The sequence below is a fragment of the Miniopterus natalensis genome, chromosome 17 (genome assembly GCF_054644295.1).
Source record: "Miniopterus natalensis isolate mMinNat1 chromosome 17, mMinNat1.hap1, whole genome shotgun sequence".
Lineage (NCBI taxonomy): Eukaryota > Metazoa > Chordata > Mammalia > Chiroptera > Miniopteridae > Miniopterus > Miniopterus natalensis.
Window position 1 is genome coordinate 37266690 of NC_142097.1, and position 25458 is coordinate 37292147.

Genomic DNA, 25458 nt, shown 5'->3' on the forward strand with positions numbered 1-25458 from the left:
TTATTTTTCTGAAATCTTCATTAAATTTTGTATATTTTATTATGCATTTAGAAGAGCAATTTGAGGAACTATGATTAAATCTTTCAAATAAATGCATTTAAATGAACATTTTTACTGCCAAACATATAACTTATGTTTTAATCTAACTTTAGAAAGAATTTCAATTTAGAAAAGTAGATTATTTCATCAATAATGTAGCACAAATCTATCCTTAAGTGTTTCAAAGGTAACATCTTAAGTCCTCTGACTCATGTAATTTCAAAAGTTTGCTCTTATTTTATTCAACTACATTCAAAAAAGTTCTTTCCTGTTTGACTGAGTGTTGTTTTATATAGTGATACAGATTTATCAGGAAACAAAACTTTTTAGAATGCCACTTAAGTTACTTTATATTTTCTAAAAATGCCTTTGTCTCAAATTTTTAAAGATCTCAGAAGTACTCAGTCCAGATATTAGCAAAAACCATTATACTAATCCCCCCCCACTTTGCCTCCCCCAGGTATAAACACTGATTTTAACTAAATCGCAGCTAAATCAATGCGAGTTGCAGACTTCTCAAGATGATGACTTGGAAACTATGTTACAGTATAAAATTAGTTATTGAAAAAATATATTTTGGGGCCTCAATCAGAAGGACTTGGGCTCCCAAAAATATTTTTTATAAACAGGTTCTGAAAAATACTTCCAGCCCTGGCAGGGTAGCTCAATTGGTAGAGCATCATTTCGCTACACCAACGTTGCAGGCTCAATCCCGTCAGAGCACATACAAGAATTAACCAATGAATGCATAAATAAGTGGAATAACAAAGCAATGTTTCTCTTTCTCTCTCTTCCTAAAATCAATTTTTAAAAAAATCCAAGTACCACTTTCTAACAGCCAAGTCCTACTTAACTTTTCTGAGCTTTAGTCTCTTCATCTATAAAATGCAGACAAAAACAGTACCTATATTATTGGGTTCTTGTAAGGATTAATGAAAAAAATGTATATAAAATGCTTATAACACTGTCAAGCATATAAGAAGTGCTCAATAAATGTTGCTGTTGGCTACTGTTATACTAACTAGTTACACCTTGGTCTAAAACCCTAAAACCAAGGCCTAGACCACTGATTATTGTGTAATAAGCCTTACAAATGTCAATACCTATCTCTCTCTCTCCCCGCCTTCCTTTCTCTCTAAAAAAACAAACCCAAAACTTTAGAAGCTGAAAATACAAAGTAGCCCACTCCCTCTACCAAATTTCCAAAGAATATACAAAACCACACTACAACGCTGCCCAACACCAGGACTGAGGTGAATCCTCTGCTTTCCCACATGGCCTCCTGACCTTCCCACTGACCTGCCTGGAAGAGCCTCTTGAAAACCCTCAGGAAAGCAGAAGCCAGACTATTGACCAAAAGTCTGCTGGACCTATCTTCTGGGAAACTGCAACCACTAATGGACTAATGGCAGCACTGGTCTTTCCTTTGACAGCTGGTCTGTTGTTGCTGCTCCATTTACATAGACATAAGTAAAACCAAAAAAGCAGCAAGAAATCCTGCCACCACAGTGAGGGTGGAGATTACCTCAGGGTGGGCTGTAGGGAATATAACCGGAAAAGGGCCTACAGTTGCATTCTGCCTAGTAACCTTCTATTTCCCATCCTACGCATTGAAAACAATGCTGTATATTTTGCTTTTTTTTATAACACTCTTCTTTCTTTACAAGTTTAAAACCTGTGCTAATGTACATATTTCTTCAAGTTGGAAATTACTTAACTGTACAATTGATTACTAAATCACAAAGATTTAAAACACATCAGCAGCACAGTTCTGCTACATCATGAAGGAAACGGGCCTAATTTTAAATACATACAAAAATAAAGACCAGATTTACTTACATTATGAGTCTTCGGTTTAAGAACCAGTATTTCCTCCGACTTCTGTCATATCCAATAGGTTCATGTCGAATATATGGTTTGTTTTTTTGGATTTCAGCAACACAGTCAGTTACACCAGGCACCTTATGTGCTACACAGACTTCGCACTGCCATTCATCCTCTGGCACCTCCTCAAGAGGTGGCTTCACACATTCCAAATGGTATACTGCTGAACAGGTCTCACAGCAAAGCAAATCCCCAAGTTTGTGACAAACCCTACAATGGTCATCATACTGGATCACCCCTTCAGACATCAATTCTTCACGAGCAATATTTGTGGTAAGAAACTGATCAACTAAGAACTGCAGAACCTTGATTTTGTTCTCAACTGGTCCATAAGGATAGTCCTCCGCTTCTTGGTAAGGAAGCACGTGATGGTACTCCTTATCGCTCTCACAGTACACCCGCAGCACCTCCGGCCACGTCATTCCATCTATGAAATACAGCGTGGAATTAACGCTATCTTTCAGATCAGCAGGTCCAAAGGTAGTATTGGAAGTGTCTTCTTCACGCAAAACTGCTTTCAAAAGCACAACGTGCATCTCCGCCATAAGTGTACACTGCTCTTGACTCACCAAAGCTGCACAGAAGTCCTCAAAGCGAAAAGGGGATAACCTTAAAACAGTGCCAAAGTTCCGCAGTACCTCATAAATGGCAATAACATTCATTATATGCTCATTAGGCACCATTAAATCCTCAGAGGACTTCGGAAATTCAAGGGGTGGGATGTCTTTTTCTTCCAATATTGGTGAACGAGGCCGATGTACTCTTGGTTTTCTCCTACCTGTAAATAAAGAAATGGTATAATTACATATCAACGTATCATTTCTACAAACTAAGGGTTTTCCAATTTTTCCTGTTTGGATATATACCTCAAAAATTATAACTATACTTCTATTTTTCTAATAACTGTTAAGCTGAAATAACACCAAGAAGCAATGATTTATCTCTAATTTTTAAGTCTAAAGAAAATCTAAATTCTGAAACTAGACCACCTTCTTATACCATATCCAAGAATAAACTAAAATGGATTAAAGACCTAAATGTAAGACCTGAAACCATAAAACTGAATGAAAATATAGGCAATAAACTCTGACACCGTTCTTAGTAATATTTTTTCTTCTGTATCTCTCCAGGCAAGGAAAACAAAAGGAAAAATAAACAAATGGAACTACATCACATTAAAAGTTTTTGCATAGCAAAGGAAACCATCAACAAAATGAAAAGACAACCTACCAATTGGGAAAACATACTGCCAATGATACATCCGATAAAGGGTTAATATCCAAAATTCATAAAGAACTCACACAACTTAACACCAAAAAACAATCTAATTAAAACATGGGCAGAGGGCCCGGCTGACGTGGCTCAGCAGTTGAGCATCAACCTAGGATGCAGGAGATCAAGGTTCGATTCCCAGTCAGGGCACATGCCCAGGTTGCGGGCTCGATCCCCAGCAGGGGGCATGCAGGAGGCAGCCGATCAATGACTCTCTCATCATTGATGTTTCTATCTCCCCCTCCCTTCCTCTCCCTGACATCAATAAAGACATATTTAAAAAGGGAGGGCAATGATAAAGTATATATGTCGAAGAGATCATGTAAGAATCTTTTTAAAGTCGTTGCTTCTGGGGAGGATAAATGGGGGACAGGAAAATACAGACTAATTTTTAACCTTTTTATTTTTTTAATATGTCTATTGATGCCAGAGAGAGGAAGGGAGAGAGGGAGAGAGATAGAAACATCAATGATGAGAGAGTCACTGATCGGTGTCTCCTGTATGCCCCCAGTAGAAAAATCCTAAGAAATCTACCAAAAAAAAAAAAAAAAAACGAAGAAAAAAAGCTACTACAAAAACAAATGAGTTTAACAAGGTCATAAAGAACAATACACAAAAATCTATTATATTTCTATTATAGCAAAAAAATTGAAAATTCAAACTTAAAAAGTAGTATCAACTACAATAGCACCAAAAATTATGTGTGCAGAAATAGTATGTCGAAAACAACAAAACACTGATGAAAGACAACAAAAACCTGAATTAATGAAGAGACAGAGTGTACTCAATTGGAAACTTCAATAATGTTAAAATGTCAATTCTCCCCCAAATTAAGTAAAGATTCAACAAAATCCCAACAGGATATTTTGTAGATATTGATAAGCTAATTCAAAAACATAAATGAAAAGGCACAGGAACTAGAATAGCCAAAATAATTTGGAGGAGGGGGGAAGAATCAAGTTGGACAACTCTTACTATCTTATTTTATGAGTTAACTGAAAAGCTACTAAAATCAAGATAATTGTCTGCCCGGCCGGGCGTGGCTCAGTGGTTAAGCATCGACCTAGGATCCAGGTGATCAGGGTTCGATTTCCGGTCAGGGCACATGCCAGGGTTGCGGGCTGCAGCCGATCAATGACTATCTCATCATTGATGTTTCTATCTCTCTCTCTCCCTCTCCTTTCCTCTCTCTGAAATCAATAAAGATATATTTTAAAAAAAAAGAAAATTGTCAACTAATCTTGATTACTGGCAGCAAAAGGAGACACAGAAATCACTGGAAGAGAACAGAGAATCCAAAAATAAATTCACACAAATATGGCCCACTGTATTTTGACAAAGATGCAAAGGACCTGCAACAGAGAAAGGACTTTTTTTAACAAATGGTACTGGAACAATTGGACACCCATATACCAAAAAGAAAGAAAAAAGAACAACAACAAAAAAAGAACCTCAACTTCTACCTCACACCTTATAAAAAAATTAACTCAAAATGAATTATAGACCTAAATATAAAACCTGTAACTACAACATATCTAGAAGAAATCAAAGAAGAAAATCTTTATGACCTGGGGTTATAGTTTGGACAGGGATCAGAAAAATTATGACCTATAAGAGATTGGAAAAAATAACCAAAAGAATATTTGGTGATGTGACAATGGGTGAAATTCAAATTACATGTCCATAAAGTTTCATTGGAATACAGGTTTTCTCATTCATTTATATATTGTCTCTGCTGCTTTCCTGCTATAATGGCACAATTCCAACAGGCTGCAATCAAAATTTGAAACTTCTGCTCTTGAAAAGACACTGTTAAGAGAATGAAACCACAAGCCACAGACTAGGAGAAACAATATGCACATCACATAGGTAACAAAGCATTTACATCCAAAATGTATAAAGAACTCTTACTACTCAGTAATAACCAAGCAACCTAATTAAAACATCCTCAATAAAGTTGTCATTATCTTTCCATCAAAGATGATATACAAATGGGAAATGAAAAGATGCATATGAAAAGATGCTCAGCACCATTAGTCATTAGGGATAAGCAAATGAAAACCACAATGAGATATCCCTAATATACCTATTAGGGTCGCTAAAATTTAAAAAAAAAGAAAGAAACTGACAACATAAAGTGCTAAGGAGGATATGGAGTAACTAAAACTCTCATACATACATTTGGAGGTCAGAATGCAAAATGCTGCAGCCACTTGGAAAAGAGTTTGGGAGGTTCTTATAAATATACAACCTAGAAATCCCACTCCTATGTATTTACCCAAGAGAAATGAAAACCTGTGTTCAAAAGGACCAAAAACATTATGCAAATATTTATGGCAGCTTTATTTATAATTGCCAAAACCAAGAAACAAGTGAAATGCCCTTCAACTGCTGAATTATAAATGATGTAGTACATCCATATTTCGGACTGCTACTCGGCTATAAAAAGAAATAAACTACTGAAACACACAGTTTAGATACAGCTATGCTAGGATTAGAAGGAAAAAGACAAGAAGAGAAATTCCACAGAGATTAATATGTGCATTTCAGAAATACTTTTTAAGTTCCATAAATAGAATATACTATAAACAGACCTCAAAGGAGGCAATGTTAACATACTGAAATCAAGCAGGAAGCCGTGACAGTAAAATATAGAAAATGCACCTACTGAACACTGCCATTCAGTATAAATCACTTGGCTCTGCAGCCTCCTAAGTGTGTGAATTCTAGAACACACCCATCAGAGAGGAGTCTAAGCATTAACTGTCTTTTCCTTTTCTTTTTTTAAAATATATTTTTGTTGATTTCAGAGAGAGGAAGGGGAAGGGAGAGAGAGAAACATCAATGATGAGAGTCACTGATTGGCTGCCTCCTGCACGTCCCCTATTGGGGACCAAGCCCGAAATCCTGGCATGTGCCCTGACTGGGAAACGAACCTTGATCTCCTGGATCATAGGTCCATGCTCAACCGGTGAGCCATGCCCATCTGCCCATCTGGGCAGCAATAACTTTCTTAACAAATCTAGTTTCAGAGTTGCAATTTAACATCACTTAAGTAACTAAAGAATTCTGCTAATAATAATAATAATAATAATAATAATAATAATAATAATAATGTATTTTCCTTGAAAACTATCAGTTAAATAATTTGGCCAGAAATTCCTGAGAGAGAAAAATTTATATATAGGAGAACCCAGACATGCTGGGACACACCAGTGTGTCACAATTCAGCTCACATGCCAACTTTAAAAATGTTATAACACAGAAACAACTGAGTTATCAAATCAAATTTCTCAACCAAAGTCTCTGAATTTTAATCCTTCCTTCCTTTCTGTCCTACATCTATGACTATTAGCCTAATTTTATCAGAACTGTGAGAGATTTTCTAAAACTAAGAGTTAACTGACTGTCTGTTCCTCTTACCAAGAACAAATGAGGTAGTCATCTCAAAGATGATCTCAAGTCTTAGTACAGAAATTCAATGCCATCATATAAATAAATAACACTGGGCCAACAAAGGAGGGCCATAGCCAAACTGCTGTGGCTACCCAGGCTGCACAGGATTCAGAGCAAATAAGGGACTAGAGGAAAAGAAATGCTAGGTAAATTCTCAGACTGGCAGAAGCTGAGTGTCTACAACTGCACAATTGATCCAAGAGTACTTTCTGTGATGATATGAAATGACCCAGATGTTCTACATCTGTGTGGTGCAACACAGGAGCCACTAGACACGTGTGGCTACTGGGCACTTGAAATGTTAATTAGTTCCCCTGAAGATCTAAACTTTGAACCTTATTTAAGAGCCACATGTGACTAATGGCTGCCATTCTGTACAGTAGACAACTAAGGATGAAAAGAATTCAGAGACTCTCTTTGACTGGTACACTCAGTTCAACAATTACCTATTGCATACTAGAGACTGAGCCAGGCACTAAGGAGAGATGAATGAGACCGTCCCTGCCCAAAAGTAGGTTCTAATGAAAGAGCCAGATAATTAACAGTCCATTTCGGTACAATGTCTTAACAAATAAAAATACAATGATAAAGAGATCAAGTAAGCCTTCCTAAATGCTTATGCAGTTAATAACACAGCCTCAAAATGCATGTGTGGGCGGGTCAACGCTCTAACCATTGAACCACACAGGCCAGGGCCCAGCTTTCTTTCATCCTAAGAGAACTTTGTTTCATAATTTCTGTAATGAACAGCTTTTCCAAAGAATCAACAAGATGGTGGAAGCGGAGCAGAAGAGAAAACCAAAGTTCGGGAAGTTCGCCTCCAGTTTGTGGATCTTGACCAGCTGTGGGACACGCCCCAAGGGCTGCGGGCGCAACTGCACAGCGCCCCGCAGCGGGTGGCGGCTGAACCGGGCCTCGGAAGGAAGCAGAGGCGCCTGCGCAAGGAGGCAGTGCTGCCCAGAGATGCCCAAAGTGATGGAGACGCACCTACCGGACAAGATCATTCCGCCCAAGATGGTGGGCAGCACGGTGGGCGTCTCCAACGACAAGACTTTCAGCAGGTGGAAATCAACCCTGAGATGACTGGTGGGCCACTACCTGGACAGTTCTACATCACCTGTGACGCGCTGCCAGCCGGCACCAGGGCCGCCCACTCCTCCAGCTTCATCCTCCTCAAGAAGCCAATAAAGGCACACACTTATTTTTTAAAACAACTTGTAACAAAATAAGTCTGCTCAAGATGATGCTATTAAAATTGCATTTGTAATGATCCAGCAGTTCCATTCCTAGGTTATACCCAAGAGAAATAAAAACATATTGCACAGCCAAAAACCTATACATGAGTATCTGCAGCAGCATTATTAACAACAGCCAAAAAGTAGAAACAGTTCAAATGTCCATGAACTGATAAGTATATAAGAAAAATGTGGTATATCTATGTAACAGAATATCATTCAAACATAGTACTGTTATATGCTGTAACATGCATGTTTCAAGGTTCACCTTGAAAACATCATGTTAAGTGAAAGAAACCACATATTATATGACTCCACTTATATGAAATGTCCAGAAGAGACTATCAACAGAGAATGAAAGTAGTGGTTGCCAAGGGATGGAGAGTGAGAGGAGAAGAACAAGGAGTGACTATGCTACCAGTTTCTTTTAGGGGTGGTAAAAACATTCTGGAATTAGATAGTGGTCATGGTTGCACAACCGGAATATACTAAAAACCACTGAATTATACACTTTAAAAAGTGTGAATTTTATGGTAGGTATATCTCAATAAAGCTGCTATTTTTAAAAGGGAATTTTTATTAAATATTGCTTGTAAATCATTAAGCAACTTAGATGTTCAATAAATGTTAGCTATTATTGTTACTATTTTTAAAAAATCATTCAGCAATGAAAAAATATTTGAGTAGCTCTGGCTGTGTGGCTCAGTTGGTTGAGCATCCTCCTATGCAACAAGAAGAGGTCACAGGTTGGATCCCCAGTCAGGGCACATGCCCAGGTTGCTGGCTGGATCTTCAGTAGGGGGCATGCAAGAGGCAGCCGATCTATGTTTCTCTTCCATGGATGTTTCTCTCCCTCTCCCATCCTCTCTCTAAAAAAGTCAATTAAAAAATACTTTAAATATATTTATATATGTATATATTTGGGTAATATAACAATATCTAAAACTATGTAAAATAATTTGGTATGGACCAGTAGACAAAACAATTAAAACACTGTAATTATAGTTACATGCATTTTAATTATGTTATGATTTTACTCTCAATCTCTGAAAGAGTATTTTGCAAGTATAGGGTGTTTTGTTTTGTTTTTAAATATACCTTTATTGATTTCAGAGAGAGGAAAGGAGAGGGGGAGAGAGAGATAGAAACATCAATGATGAGAGTGTCATTGATCAACTGCCTCCTGCATGCCCCCAACTGGGGATGGAGCCCACAACCCAGGCATGTGCCCTGACCAGGAATCGAACCCCGATCTCCTGGATCCTAGGTCAAAGCTCAACAGCTGAGCCACGCCCCGCTGGGCTATAAGGTGTTTTTTTAAAGAAATTTTCTGCCTTCAGAGGCTTAAAGAACCAAGAGCATGAAAAAAAATTAGAATAATGAAGTCAGTGCTAATTATGAAGTTGAGACTATCACTACTATAAAGCACACATTCAAAAAGGAGAGAGACCAAGGTAAGTAACAGTACTCCGGGAAGACTTCTCCTGGGATGATGTCTCCCAAGAAGCGGGATTGGAGCCTGGCTAAGGAACAAGGAGGGTAGAATCTGTTCAACGCAAAGAGCATCTGCTAGGATTTGCTGCTCCTGTCTGTGTCACCCACATTACTGGTCCCCCCCCCACCTTCTCACCCCCAGTATCCCACCTCCAAGGACCTGTAGTCACAGGGAGGACACAGGGTCTTGAGGAATGAGGAAAGAAGGACCTAACAGAAGAGACCATATCCCCTAACATCCCCAATCCTGCTGCACTAAGAAATTTCAATACACAGCTCCATTTCCAAATATACACCACAAGAGTAGATAAGCATGAACACAGGCTATTTATTATTGCAGATCTCAGACATACCTCTTTGCTCTCTCAGATCATTTTGCCCAACTCTTTAATAACTCTTTGGGGCCCTCATTTTCTTTCTCTTAATTCTCATGTTTTAACTTCTTTAGGTACTTGTACCTGAAAACAGATCTTGTTAATTTTTCTTATAGAAGCATATTTGATCCACTCCTCTCTGTCTACACTTTGATGTTGTTGAGGCCTGGAGAATTCTGAAGTACTTCCTGACTTGATCTTCTTTCCAGTGCTATAAAATCCAGATTCCCACCAGCTCTCTTGTCCTCTTTTTTTTTTTTTCTTTTTTAAATGTTGTCTACATTTTTTTAAAAAATTATATATATTTATTGATTTCAGAGAGAGGAAGGGAGAGAGAGAAACGTCAATGATAAGAGCGTCGTCATTGATCGGCTGCCTCCTGCACGTCCCCTACTGGGGATGGAGCCCGCAGCCCGGGCTTTTGCCCTGACCAGGAATTGAACTGTGATCTCCTGGATCCTAGGTCAACGCTCAACTGCTGAGCCACGCCCGGCCAGGCTCTTGTCCTCCTTCAATCCATCCTGTAAAACAGCTCTGCTAAACTTCCTAATGTCCCAATGAAATCATATCCCATTTGTTTCCAGATCTTCTAATCGATCCCCAATACCCACAAATAAAATAGATCTGAAATAGATTGGTGGGGAGGTGCTCCAGAAATCATCTCCTCCAGTAATTCTCTCCATCACGGAGGAAAGAGCTGGCTGCACCAGTGGCTTAACAGTATATCTCTGTGATTTGATTTGGTTTTGTTTCATGCTTCTGCATGGTGCTGATGGAAATAACATATTCCTTGGGTGTTCCAGGAGTGAAAAATGACTGAGGACCACTGATCTAGCCCAATCCTTACCCTATAGATGAGGAAGAAAAAAATATAAATGCTCCAGCCTGGTTATGTAGGTCCTGCCCAACAATGGAGCTTTACAGTTTATTTCCTATTCACACACTCAAGCTCATGCTAAACGGGGTTACTTATGACTGCTCATGCTTTAAAATCAGTGCCTTAGCCCGGCTGGGCGTGGCTCAGCAGTTGAGCGTCGACCTAGGATCCAGGCCACCGGGATTCGATTCCGGTCAGGGTGCACGCCCACGTTGTGGGCTTGATCAATGACTCTCTCATCACTGATGTTTCTGTCTCTCTCTCTCCTTCTTCTTTCCTCTCTCTGAAATCAATAAAGATATATTAAATAAAATAAAATAAAATAATAAAATAATCAGTGCCTTAGTTCATGCTGCTTCTTCCTTCCATTTGTCCATCCTCACTGTCCACATGCTAATCCAGGAAGCATACGCCCACAACTACCTAGGGTATGATCTGGACCTCCTTTAAACCTCCACTACCCTTTGTACCTCACTTGTAGCAATCAGAAATTACAAATATACTGAAAAGACATTTGGTTAACACTGACGGAAATAAATATTGCCAAACAAAATCTGCTTCAGATAAATCTACAGTTCATTCATGGCATCTTATACCGCTTATCTCCACTGTAATAATCCTTAGAAGACATAAATCACTCTCTCTCTCCCAAAATAACAATGGAGCTTCTGCTTTCTGTAGTCATCAGAGGTTCCTAATTTCAAAATTCCAGCTAAGTATTTTCAGAAGCCCCACACAAGTTAAATGCAAGAGCTACTTCAGCTATGATTTCATTTTTTTAAATGAGCAAATGCTAGACTTGAAGGTGTTGTCAGAACTTCACCAAACGCCTATTCAAAATAGGTTTTTCTTACATAACCCTTCAAGGTATTGTCAAAGTATGTCATAAAACCTATATGCTATCCCTGACTGGTGTGGCTCAGTTGGCTCAGTGGTGTAATGTGCACTAAAAGGTCACTAGTTCACTTCTCAGTCAGGGCACATGTCCAGGTTGTGGGTTTGGTCCCTGGCAGGGGTGCTTACAGGAGGCAACCGAATGATGTTTCTCTTACACTGATGTTTCTCTTTCTCCCTCCGTCTTCCTCTCTCTAAAATCGATTTTAAGTTAAAAAAAAAACAACAACCCTATAGGCTAAAACAACTTTGAATTTTAACAGTAAAAATTAATAAAAGCCTTATTTAGCCAAATACCTCTAACTTATGCAAAACTAGATGATTTCAATTTTGTATTAACAAGTTGTCATGTGAGTACCTTACATACCCATTTAAATTTTTTCTCCATAAAAGGAAAACATCTAATCACCAGTGAATAAACCCTTTGAAATCTATGATTTTAGAAAATTAAGGTAGTAACATCAACCAATGTCTTTGCACTATCAACAGTTACATTACCTACAAAGTACTCAATAGATGAATGAGCAATTTCTTACACTAGAATTTAATGCTAGTACTTACGTCAACATTCTAGTCTACAAAGATTAAACTAAAGTACCAACAAAGTATACTCCTCTTTTAGCCTTGACAATACAGCAGTATTCAAATCCACCAATCCTATTTCTTTATGTGCTTTTGAAATATCTTAAACCAGCCCTAGAATGTTTTTACTTCCAAAGCATACCCACATATACACATTTACCTGACAGCCTTCTTCCAAAAAACTAATGAAACTAGTGCTTAGCCCAAACAACTCACTGTCATGCACTATTACTCATTCTAGGCAAGTGGATATAGTCTAAAAGTTTAGAACACAAAATGTATTATTATCCCTTTTACCAGATCCAATAAAGAAAGAAAAATGTCTGGCAAGCAAAACATACTAACTCTGCTACTAAAAACATTCATTGGTCAAATTCGCCCATTAACATCTAATTAGACCAATTTTTAGTTTTCCAAATCCAAAATATTTAGAAGTACAGCACCCAATGAAGAATTACCAAAACTTCATCTATTACAAGTTCTCACCTACTGACAATCATTTATCCAACCAGTCTTTGATGAGCACCTGCTATTGCCACATGCAAGACACTTTGCTAGGAAATGCAGGAAATATAAGATTAATATATGAATATATAATCCTTAATTTCATATAAAGATAAGTATATACAATTTACTGAGTGTCATTAAGAAAAACAAAATGTCACGTAAGTACACAAATATACAACTATTAATTACATCAATATTGTAACCACTTTTTTAATTTCCCAAGCCCCTAACTTAGGGCCTGGCATATAATAAATGGTCAATAAATGTAAAAAAAAAAAAAAAGGAAACCCAACCACAATTTGTAACTTAACTCAGCATATACAGTTATCAATCCTAAGTATTATTTGCCAGATCTTCAAAGAGAGAACGTTAGCTGCACTGCCCTGCCAAAACACCCTGGGATAGTGTAATTCAGTCTCTGGGGGTATTTCAATTCTGGGCTCTTGGTAGAAAGGACCACATGTGATTCCTTAAAGTAAAAACTATAACTACAGAAGATATACTAAAATCAAGTTGGCAAGAAATGAAAAGTGGCATAGTCCCCTCTACACACAAGACATAAAGACTGACACTTGATTCATTTCCTTCATTCTCCATCCAGGAAACCCCCCCCTCTTCCACTCCCCCAGGCAGATCTGTTCTCACTGTCAGGCAAAACAAGTTACCATTTTCATTTGCTGTTAGGAGAATCTAAATGGGATTATACCAAGCTTAATACTCATACTCCTCCTGTAAGTATTTAAGCATGTATAAAAAATGGAAACATTTAAATTTATTTAACCACATCTCCTACCCTACTCTTTTAAAAAAACAAGTGACACACCTTACTTTCTTAAGATCCTATTTCCTCATAAACTTTACTTTGTAAATGTTCTTAAAAATGGATTCTAATTTAGTTAACTCAGATTAACAAACATATAAAGAAAAAAATCTTGTAGGTATTGCTACAAGTTATGCCATTTTCACAATTTAGTAAGATGCAACTACCCATTTAATACAAAGCAGCAATTGTGTGCTTAAAAAGAAAAAAGCATCTAAGCACCAGTCTAGAGAAACTTTGTGAGAAAAGGAATCACCATGAAGAAATTCATTACAGATCCAGGACTTTTATCCTTTGAAATGGGATAAAAAGAAAAGTCACTTTCTAATAAATCCCTTTATACTTTGGCTGTGTGAGTTAGAAGTTAGCCCAAAAGTTCATCTTCAGCAATTACGTCTGCATGATCGACTGCACATCTCCTGCAACAGGTGACACGAAACTGTATTTCTCAGGCAAAGCGAAGGGATCAAATTAGTAAGGCGCCTGTTCCTACCACTTACTTTTATTTTGGATCTTACCAAAACGACTTTGAATCGGATGCATTACCACGTTTGTTTTGGTTTTGCCTGGTCTTCTGCTTTGCTTTTTCGTCAGCCATTCACTAACAACCGTGGCACGAGCCCACTAGCACTCACCAACATAAACAAATACAGGACCAGATAAGGCTCCCCTCGCCCGAGCTGATCCATTTCCTCCACACAATTCGAAAACCATAATACGGCGAGGGGTGGGGAGAGAAGCCTGGCGTGTGCGCCACAACCTACCTAAGTCCTCAGTTCCATTTTATGGAACAGATATAGAATAAAAAAAACCTAAAAGAAACCACATTCGAAATGCAAAGAGGTCTGCAAAACAAGGGGCTTCTTTCATTCCAAAAACACCAAGCCGACGCAGGGGGAGAAAACGAATGCAATAGATGCATGGGTGCCAAAGTTTCGGTCCTGCCCCAGAGAGACGCTGCACTGGCACGAATTCCGAAGAGCAAAATGAGGGGGTTCGGGGCAGGGAAAGAGCGAGCGAGTGTGTGGCCTGCAAACTGCAACAATGCAATCTCCATTTTGAACAATGAGCCTCTTTCCTCTGGTAAATGTAGTTTTTTGTCACTTGAGGTAATGTCGCGCTTCCCCTCGGCTGGGGCGAGGTGGGGGTGGGGGAGAAGAGAGGGAGAGGGAGTGGGCGTGGGGGAGGGGGAGCGCGGCGGCGGGGCCGGGTGGGTACCTGGAGTGCTGCTGTAGGTGCTGTGGCTCCTGAAGCTGCTTTCCGTGCAGTAGCTGGCGTCGTCGTCGTCGTCTTCCATCTCCTCCGGATAATCGGAGTCCTCGTCGTCCTCGTCCATCTCCTCCTCCTCGTCGTCCTCGGAGTCCTGGGTCTCCTCGGCGTCGCCGTCCTCCTCCTCCTCGGAGACCATGTCCTCCTCCTCCTCCTCCTCGCTCTCGTGGTCATCGTACACCACTTTGTTGACGGCCCTCCGGGCCGGGGTGGTCCGGGCCAGGTGGCCGCCGCCGCCCCCGCCCCCCGTCCTGCCGCCCCCGCCTCCTCGCCCCCCCCGGCCCGGGGCGCTGGTGCTGGGGGGGGCCGGCGGCGGCGTCGGCGGCGGCGGCGGCGGCTTCCTCCGGCTACTGCTGCCCCCCCTGGGCGAGCTCAGCCGCGTCTTGGGCGCCACCTCAGCCTGGGCGGCGGCCCACCTGCCCCGGCTGCTGCCGCGGTGCCGCGAGCGGAGCCCCCCGATGGGTCCGGACGTGGGAGGCGGCGGCGGCGGGGCCGGGGCGCAGCGCTCCGCAGCGGGAGCCGCGGGCTGCTTGGGCGGCCTGCCCCGCCGGCCCCTCATGTCGGAGCTGAGGCGGCGGGGGGGGGGGGGAGAAGGGAAAGCGGAGGGGGGAGGGGCGGGTGGAGGGGTGGCGGTGGAGGGCGCCGGGGCCGGGTGGGGAGGCCCGCGGGCCCGGGCGGGAGGGGCCCGGCCGGCGGAAGCGGGTGGAGGGAGAAGGCTCAATCCGAATTGCTGGGGCCCCACTCCGGATCGCCTTCAGCCGCCATCTTGTTTCTTCCCTCTCGCTCGGTGACTGGGGGAACCGACAGCGGCCGCAGGCCGGGAGCGCGGTCACGTGAGCTGCGCCGCCGACGAGCCTGGGACGGAGCGAGGCTGCGCGGCGGCCGCTAGGGGGAGCGCGGGAGCGCCGGGTCGGGGGCGGAGAGCCCGGGGCGCCTTCGCGCGCCTCGCGGGGACCCCTGACGGAGGCGGCGCGGCCCGGAGGGGCGCTCCCCTCGCGAAGTGCCCCGCACCCCAAGCCTGGGGCGGCGGCCGTCTCCGCGGAGCCCACGCTGGAGCCAACTCACAGGGCCGCCTTCCCACGCCTCCCCTCCCCTGGCTCGGAGAGGAGGGCAGGGGCGCCCCCGAACGTACCCCTCTCCCGCCCCCTCGGGGGGACTGATGCCCAAAGAGCCAGAGGGTACCGCGGAGGGGGGGCGGCTCGAGCCCCCGAGGGGCCGGGGCAGCGCCCGCGACGGAGGGAAATTAACTGAGGGCGGGGAGGGGAGCCCCCAGAAATGCGAAACTCCCGAGGCTTGGTCTCAACAGTCGCGAAATCGATCCCAGCGACGACGGCCCGGGCTGCGCCGGGAGCCACGCCCCGGGAGCCACACCCCCGGGAGCGCCGCTGGGGGCGCCCGGCTCAGGCTCCCCGCCGGAGTCCTCGGGTGCGGCGCCCGAGTGAGCCCCGCGCAGCCCCCGCCTTCCCGGGCGCTGGGACTCCGCACCTCGGCCGGAGCTTCCCCGCTTCTCCTCCGCAGCAGGAGGAGCGACTTCCTGCCCGAAGGCGACCTCAGAGTGTGTCTGCGCTCGGGAAAGAGTTGTTACTTCTTCACCTGGCAAGTCGTCGGCTCTCGACTTAGCCCAGGGACCGAGTGGCGTCCGCAGCCCAAGCCGGGGTTGGGGGGCTAGGGGGGACTCAACAGTGGTCAAGGCCAACTCTGGGAATGAGAGAAAGGTTTTAGAAACATATTAATGTTTATTGAAATGTGTGCCGACCAAAAAGTGATTTAAAGAAATACAGGCCCTGGCTGGGCTGCTCAGTGGGTTGCAGCGTCCTCCGGATTTTTCCAAGGTCTCCGGTTCGCTTCCCGTCGGGGCACATACATAAATCAACCCCTGAATGCACACGTAAATGGAACAGCCGAGCCCATGTTTCTCTCTCTCCTTCCTCAAATTAATAAATAAATTTAAAAAAAATATATATATATATATATATATACACACACACACACACTTAACAGGATTCTGTCCACTGAGAGGCTTATTACAATCTAGTTACAAGGACTGAATGCATTTGTTAAATGAAAATGTAAAACACAGCATTAATTGGCAATTTAATTTATTCATTATAATTCTTTAAGCTCCAGGGGTGGCAAGCATATGCCTTCGGGGACCAGTTAAGTAATGAAAGGAAAGTGGGCAAGGTGAGGACTCTGTCAGATGGAAGTGCCTGTGTTTTGTTTAAAGGGGGAAGCTGTGGGCCCTGGCCCCTGTGGCTCTGTTGGTAGGGGTGTGTCCATATACCAAAAGGTCACAGGTTTGATTCCCAGTCACATAAAAGTGTCTCTTTGTCTAAAAAAAAAAAAAAAAAATCAATGAATGTCCTCAGGTGAGGATTTAAAAAAAAAAGGGGGGAAGCTGTGGGAAAATGGGATTAAAATGGCTAGATCTTCAAGTTTTTCAAGAGAAGGTGCACATTTGCATTGCATATGAAATTTTACGATCTTTAAATTTTGGCAACTAAGTCAATTTTTTAAAAACACTTCAGATTGATAAAAATAAGTGCAGTTCAGATATAGCCCAGAATCTATAAGTTTGCAACCGGTGTCCTGCACTGTGTACAGTACAGTCCCATGTACTATAGGGAAAATATTAGAAATGATGACAGCCTTCAGAGTTCACAAGCCAATTTACAAAAAAACAAACAAAAAAACTGTAGATGGCACATGAGGTATTTTTTTGTATTCTTGGTGTTTTTAATTGCAAGCAACAGAAACTGACTCATTTAAACAAAAGAAAGTCATGAGGCTACGCACACCTCCAGAATCGCTAGTTCTGAGTATAAATGGAGCGCAAGCTCTCAAACTGTTGTCTTCCAGCCGGCTCAGGAGCTGTGCATTCCATGGGCCATTCTACTGTTCTGTGAAGCCAGCTGCTTCTGGTTTTTGGGGTCCACAATAGGGCTAATGAATCTGATAGGACAGCCAGTTTCTTACTTCTTCCACTAAAGTTAGTTCCTTGGTCAGCTGCAGTTATGGACTGAATTGTGCCCCCCCCACAGTCCAATGTTGAACCCCTGCCCACCAATAAGATGGCATTAGGAGGCGGGGCCTTTGGGAAGTAATTAGGCTTCGATGAGGTCATGAGGGTGGAGCCCTCATGAATGGGATTCAAGCCCTTCCGAGGGCCTGAGGGAGCTTGCTTTCCCGCTGCTCTCTGCCACGTGAGGACACAGAAGTTGGCAGTCTGCAGCCAGAACCCAACCATGCTGCACCCTGATCTCAGACTTCCAGCCTTCAGAACGGTGAGAAATACGTTTCTGTTGTTTATAAGCCACCCAGGCTATGGTAGCTTGTTACAGCAGCCTGAACTAAGACCAGCGCCACGATGGGTAAGACACAATGATGGCAAACAAGGTGGTTAGTAACCCATGTCGGATGATGGTGGTGAAAGCATGGCTGGTGGGGAAAGCAAATCCAAATTCAGCATAAACCTCTTCCCAGTGTGGGTGACTCCCTGCACCCACCAGGATAGGAAGGATCCATTACAGTGATTCATCCTCAAACGGGCACGCAGCATGGCAACTGCAGGGTCAGCCTTGCCCAGGAGAAGCCCATGGTGAGCTCATCGCTCCAATGAGTAGTCACTGGCTCAACTAGGGAAGGAACCTGCCCTTCACCTACAGGGTGGGTCTTGTCCATGAACTTATTAAAGCTTCTTTAGCAGTGGGGGCATTTTAGTAAGTGTCCATACAGGAGACGTATGTCCTCGTTGATGTCCCCTCTCCCAAACCTCCCCTTCACCAACCTAAGTCCTTGACCACCTGGCTCATGGATTGATACGGAGTCTTTCCTGAGGCAGAGAGAACCATAAAGCTCTGCTCACTGGGAAGACTTCCTCTGACCATGGTCCTTTCGAGACCACTCGCCTAGTGCAGCTGTAACACCTCAGTAGTCCACCCCCAGCTGATGCCATCTGTGAACCAAGCTCAAATGTCCTCCTCAGTCACCTGCCCATGGGAGTTTTCCATAAGGTTATGAATTGAGGGAGGGGTGGCACTAAAATGGAGTGAACACACTGGGTGTCGCATGCCTGTGCCTTCACGCAGGGCCTGCTCAGACCTGCTCTTACATATTCCACGTCCTCTCGGGGAAGGGAGTGCTACGGGGCACTTTATGGTTAAGCGGACGGATACTTAGTTCCCGATAAGCTGCACAGTGTATGGTGACCTGGTGCTCCATGGTCAGGCTTTCAACCTTTGGAAGGGCCCAGGAGCAATTTAAAAACAGTTTCCAAAAAGAAGAATGGTTATTAGCCAAAGAGAGCAAGGCTTTGCTCTAAAACCCTAAACACAACCATAGTGAAGCTCTTCTGGGGACATCACATGGCCTCTGTACAGCATCCCAGGATGTGGCTGCACACAGAGCACCGTTGGATCCACTGGGATCTGAGGACCAATCGGCAGAGCTCCTTGCACTGCAGCCTGGACCTGCTCCTGCTCTGTGCTGTGGCTCAACATTAGCAGCTTTCAGGTGACTTGGAAAGTGGGCTCTATGTGGTAGACGTAGTCTAAGTCCAAAGAGAGCCAGGCATGGAGTGTGTTGGAAGAAACCACCACACCCCAGTCCTGGAAGTCCTCCCCTCTGTTATAGTTCTATGGCTTCGACCACTCACTCCTCTAAAGACTTGCCTTTCATTCCAAGTGACACGGGTGTTTTGTTGAATTGTTTTGCCGTGAGTTGATATGGGGTGTTTAAGTCTCAGACCTCAACACTAGATGCATTTTCTCTACCTTCAGCCTCAAAAGGCTAGACAGTCACAGACCACCGGTCCCATCTCCCTGAGAGCCTACGGCCTACAACCACTTTGGTTCCAACTTCTTTATCAGTTTGGTTTTTGGTTGCAAGCCACAGAAACCAAGGCTGCCTGCTTCAAGCTCACAGGATCTCTGGGAGTGCCCAGGGACAGGCTCAGAGGCTTGCCACCAGGAGGTGTCCAAAATCAGGCTACAAAACCAGTGAGGACAGCATGCTGTCGCTGCCTGGCGCAAGGCCCAGCTTGTCCTGGCAACACCACCCATACTGGGCGCTGGGCACTGCTCCATAGCACTGCTGGCTTCCAGCTCAAAGGCTGAGGGGACAGTGCCCGGGTACAAAATCGAACTGCAGGAGAGGCCAGGATGGGGAGCACCTGGCTATTCGGATTGAGCTCCCATAATGTGGAGGATCCCTTCAGTCTGGGAGGGGGTGTAGGTCAGCTAGGTAAGACACACAGAGGGAGAAGTCAACGTGGGTTGACCTAGACTTGGGTAACTGGGGGAGTGCTATTTCACAGCCCTGCAGTTAAGACTCAGAATGTCAGCTGGAGAGCTGGTTTAGGAAGGAAGTGATTAGCTCTGTGACCTCAGATAGGTCACCCAACCCTGACTGAGCCCCAATTTCCTCACAAATAAGTTAAGGGGGTTGGGTTAGAGCTGTACTTTCCAACCTGTTCACATTATAGCACCCAATGAAAACCAGAGAAATAATTAGAGGGACACGTTAGATGTGGTAAAAATAAAATGTTTTCCTTATAGAACGTTATAATAAAAATTAAAATGAAATGCAGTAGATAGTGTTAGACAAAATTGGAAATAGTGAATTTGTAACACTTTCCAAAAATCCCCCTTTTATTAAATGAGAAACTTGAATCCTGGTACCTAACGTTATATTCTCAGGTTTGTGTTTTAAATAGCTCATGCAATTCCTGATCGAGGCTTTTCCACAATGATCTCTTTAAGTGAGAAGTAACTGTCTGTAGCAGAAGTTGATAAAAAAAAAAAAAATTAATCCACCTTTCATAACCACTCAGACATTTATAACAGTAGAAATTATATTTGTTATATTTAAAGCTCTTCCTTTTCTTTCATTGACAAATGTGCTTATAAAATTTCTTGTGGATTTCAGATCCAAGCTTTTTCAAAGCTAGTATTTCAAAATAGTGATGAAGTTCTAATTTACAGAACATACAGGCATTTTTAGAACAGTCACCTCCCAGTCTGGACATCATTTGTGGCACATTGGCCACAGACAGAATTATCTAACATAAAAGTATGTAAAGGCAGAGATTCTGGGCTGCCTGCATCAGAAGCCCCCTGGTGCACACACACTCACTCACACCTACCTCCCCACTGCACTGCTGCGCATACTTCCGAGTCCCTGGGACACAAACTCCTCCAGCATCCATCTCCATGAAGGCAACGATGTGCCTGCATCTGGCTGCCAACAGTGGCCTCTTGCTCACTGTCAGACCCCACTCTCTTAGGGCAGTCGGAGGATGAGGCCAGAGAGAGCAGAGGTGGCTGGTCCAGAGACGCCAGCCACTCTGAGGGCTGGGGGTGACCACATCCACCCAGCACCTCTCATTCACTGCGCACTAGTGTGTGCCATCGCTAGCGGGGCAGGTCTGGTTTAGGTCATCCCCGTGGGTCTTTCCAAAGCTAATGTCTGTGATTATGATCCTGCTGTTTCATATTTAAGGAGGCTGGATTTGGCTTATTGGTGGGAAGATGCAGTGGGAATATCCAGGAGACACTTTGAAATGTGGACTGAAGCTCTGGAGAAATTGCAACTGGAGGTGTAATTTGGGAAGCAGCCTCGTTGACAGGGAAATGGCAGCCGTGTGGATAAAGTATTATGGAAGAAAGTACAGAGAGCCTACGTCACATAGGCCATGGGGAGTCGCATCTCAGGAGCTGGAGGAAGAGCCAGGCCGGGCGTGGCTCGGTGGCTGAGCATCAACCTAGGACCCAGGAGATCGCGGTTCGATTCCCGGTCGGGGCACATGCCCGGGTTGCGGGCTCGATCCCCAGTAGGGGGCGTGCAGGAGGCAGCAGATCAATGTTTCTCTCTCTCCCTCTCCCTTCCTCACTCTGAAATCAATAAAGACATATTTTTAAAAAAGAAAAGAAAGAGAAGTCTATTCAATGATATAGAATGTTAAGTCAGCATCAATAACTGGCACTGGGTGAGGCACAGCCAGAGGGAAACCAAGGACAGATTGAGGAAACTGTGCCCCCAAACCTGCCAATCTCCAGTCTTCATTTTCCTCCTATCTCTTTGCCCTCCCCATTTCTCTCGTAGACATGTTTCCTTCTACCCATTGGCTCAAAGATCATTATCCTCAGGCTCTGTCCTACTTACTTACACATCTCCTGGACCCTCTAGCTCACTCCCATGACTTCAGTTGCCACCCAAAGATCTTGTTTCTCAAACCAGCATCTCTTGTTCAGACCTGCACCCTGATCACTTGTTTTTTAAGCAACCTTTTGACTAGTTTTCATACTTCCCTGGTACCAGGGATACAAGTCTGAATTCAAACACAGATATTCTGCTCACCCAGGCCTCCGTGCTCACCCATCGGTCCTTATTTTGGGAGGAACACAGCTTGGCTCCAGCTGAGAAAACAAAACCCCATTTGAAGACCTAAAAATCTGCAGCTCTGGAAGTACCTTGCACAGCGAGATAGGGTGACCAACTTATTCCAGTTTGCTAAGGACTTTTCCAGGAATTCTCTCAGGTCCAGACAAACCAGGTGGTTGATCACCCTACAGGCGTGTTTATCAAGTCCAGACATTTTATGAATATGGGGGTGGGAGGGCAGCGGGGGAGGAACAGATATGCTCTAGCTACTCTCTAGGGCCCCCAGGGCCTCTGCAGAGGTCTGCAGGAGCAGGTGGGGGCAATGAGACAGAGAAATTTGGATACAAGGTCTCATTTAAACCCGCAGGCTGCAGAGGCCTGGGGACCTCAGCAACGTATTTACATAAGGCAAGATGATGCCCATCCACACTTTGACTAGTGCTCTCTTGTCTATGATTCTACAATACAGTCTCACAATTTAATGGCTGCATAGTATCCCATCAAGAGGATTCTGAGCTTATTTCCAAATTTTTCCTATTACAAATAACACTTCATGAACATCTCTGCGCAAGAAGTTTAATATTAAAATGTCAGTGATTAAGCATATACGTTATGAGACGGTATCCCATTTAATCCTTACAGTATCACTGAGGGGTACGTATTATTTTCTGGAAACTAGTGCCCAGAGGTTACATAATTTGCCCAAGGTCACATAACTAGTGGACGATGGAGGAAGGATTTGAAGCGAGCATCACACTGTATACCTTTTAAAATATGATGGTGATTTTTTATTAATTCAGGGCTGCAGCATTTCTTGCCCAGATTTACTCAGAGAAGGTGGCATTGCTGCGGAGCAGAGGACAGGACTTGAACTAAGCAGACAAGCTATTCTGAACTGTGGGAATGGGGGAAGCAAATTTAGGGGGCTGGAGATGTTTAGATATGTCCTCACTCAATAAGTATTTATTGAGCACCTATTATATGCTGAAAGTACATACAATGCTACTTTGTGTAGGGTGGGGAGGGAAGGCTTCTGTGAGGAGGTGGCATTTAAGCTCAAACATGAACATTAAAGAAGTCATCCATGTGAAGATCTGGGAAAGGATGTTCTGGACAGAGTGAACCCAGCCTGTTTAGGAAAAAATAAGAAGATTTACTATGCTGGGGCAACTCTGTGATCTTGGGCAGGTTTCTTGACCACTATTTTGTCACATGCAAAATGAGAATGACTCTAGTACCTACCTCATAGCATTGTTATGGGTATTAAATAAAATAACGCACATAAGGAGCCCAGTACAGTGCCTGAAATTCAGCAAACACTTAATAAAGGTTAGTGGCAATAATAATTATGATTATTTTACTATTTTATTAGTAAGAGTACACTAAGAAGCACATGGGAAGCAAAATGAACTAGTTCAATGTTAATACTCAGGAATCAGGTCTGAATTCAATCCTGGAACTACCATATAAGAGCATAATTTACATCACTGTTTACCTCTCTAAGCCTTAGGGTTTTTTCCTCTTTCTCTCTCTTTTTCATTGATTTCAGAGAGAAGAAGGGAGAGGGAGAGATAGAAACATCAATAATGAGAGTGTCATTGATCAGCTGCCTCCTGCATGCCCTCAACTTGGGGTGGAGCCCGCAACCCGGGCATGTGCCCTGACCGGGAATCGAACAGCGATCTCCTGGATCCTAGGTCGATGCTCAACCTCTGAGCCACACCTGGCCGGGCTTCTTTTTTTTTTTTTTTAATATTAATTTATTGATTTGAAGGGGGGCGGAGAGAGAGATTTGTTCCACTTATTTATGCATTCATTGGCTGCTTCTTGTATGTGCCTGGACAGGGGATCAAACTCACAACCTTGGTGCAATCTTGGCATATCTGGACATTAGTTTTCTCAGCTGTAAAATGGAAATGAAATTAATGCTTACTGCATAGGATTATATTAAGGATTAAATGAAAGAAAAAATACACATAAAGCATTCAACACAAGGTTGGTACCATGGGAAATTCTTAAAAATCTTGTCTGTTGATTATTGCCTTGTAAGTACATGGAGATTAAATCTCTACCATCCTGCCCTGGCTGGTGTGGCTTAGTTGGTTGGAGTGTCGTCCTGTGCACCAAAAGGTGGTGGGTTTGATTCAGGCAATCTCCTACTTTTTACCTTGTCCGCTGTGTAAATCCCCACAGCCAGTATGTAAGGCCATCTGCTGATTCGTTTTTCTTTGTGACTTTAATACTTTTAAATTTTTTTCACCCTGGCCTCTTTGGCTCAGTGTTTAGAGAATTGGCCCTCAGACCGAAGGGTCCTGGGTTTGATTCCAGCCAAGGGCACATACCTCGGTTGCAGGCTCTACCCCTGACCCTGGTCGGGGCTTGAGCGGGAGGCAGCCAATCGATGTGTCTCTCTCACGCCGATGTTTCTCTCCCTCTCCGTCTGTTTCTTCCTTCCATTCTCTGAAAAGCAATGGAAAAAAATATCCTCAGGTGAGAACCAAAAAAAAAATTTTTTTTCTTTTACTGTATCTCTTGTTCCACAACTCCCCCCCCCCCCCCCCCGGACTTCCTTTCTGCCTCATTTGGACTCTGTTTAAATTGACCTAGTTTTCTCTCGGATCAAATCTCCAGGAACTAATTCATTACCATTGACAATTATCTAACAAGCTTTATTTTAATCATTGTTCAAAAAAAACCTTTCTTTCCCTTTAATTTTTGGATAACACAATCACAAAGTAAAAAATGAAATCATTTACTTGACCGGTAAAAGACAACACGTATGAATAAAATTTGACAACCACGCCAGCAGGCCTACCCGGTGATCAGAATGATTGCAGCTGAAAGCTGTCTGCCAGACAATGGTTTTGGATTTGCTGTGGCCCTGAAAGCCTGGAAAAATGTATCGCCCGGCATCCCGATAAGGAAATCAATTACTCACCTCATTCTGAGCAAAGAGAATGAAAGGATTTTAAAAAAGAAAGAACCAAAATAGTAAGAATAAAACAAACTGGGAAGAGACACACATTTTAAGCTAGTATTGCTTTGCTTGCAGATAAAGTCTTTCCGCCTCAGATATTCATGGTGATTCTTTGCCTGCATTCCAGCGTCCTCTGAAGCCACTGAGATCACCCACCCCAGAGGCAGCCAGCCGCCAGCCTTCAGCCACACCCCATGTCATTTTTCTCAGCTCCTCAGGACAGTTACCCAAACAAAGTGGCTTCTGATTCTCCCCACCACAGGCATCCCATTCAAGCATCGCAGCCCCTGCTGGCCTGGGAGCAGAAATCAAGTTCAGTTTCCAGGGGGAAGTCACACGTAATCTCCTTCTGAACTGGGTTTCCATCATCCTGGAGTTACTTCTTCTTTTTTTTTTTT

At 43.5% G+C, this 25458-nt stretch overlaps 1 protein-coding gene across 9 annotated transcripts in view; it reads right to left on the bottom strand.

Annotated features, from left to right (window-relative positions):
- The window catches only part of BPTF (bromodomain PHD finger transcription factor), a 95990-nt gene extending 80728 nt beyond the window's left edge, over positions 1-15262 (bottom strand). For all 9 annotated transcript variants that reach the window (XM_087826303.1, XM_087826305.1, XM_087826301.1 and 6 more), the window contains exons 1-2: positions 14653-15262; positions 1879-2701 (exon numbers count right to left, since the gene is read on the bottom strand). In XM_087826303.1, coding sequence (XP_087682429.1) covers positions 1879-2701; positions 14653-15262 — 1433 coding nt within the window. The remainder of the gene's footprint in view (positions 1-1878; positions 2702-14652) is intronic.
- Between the last annotated feature and the right edge of the window lie 10196 nt (positions 15263-25458).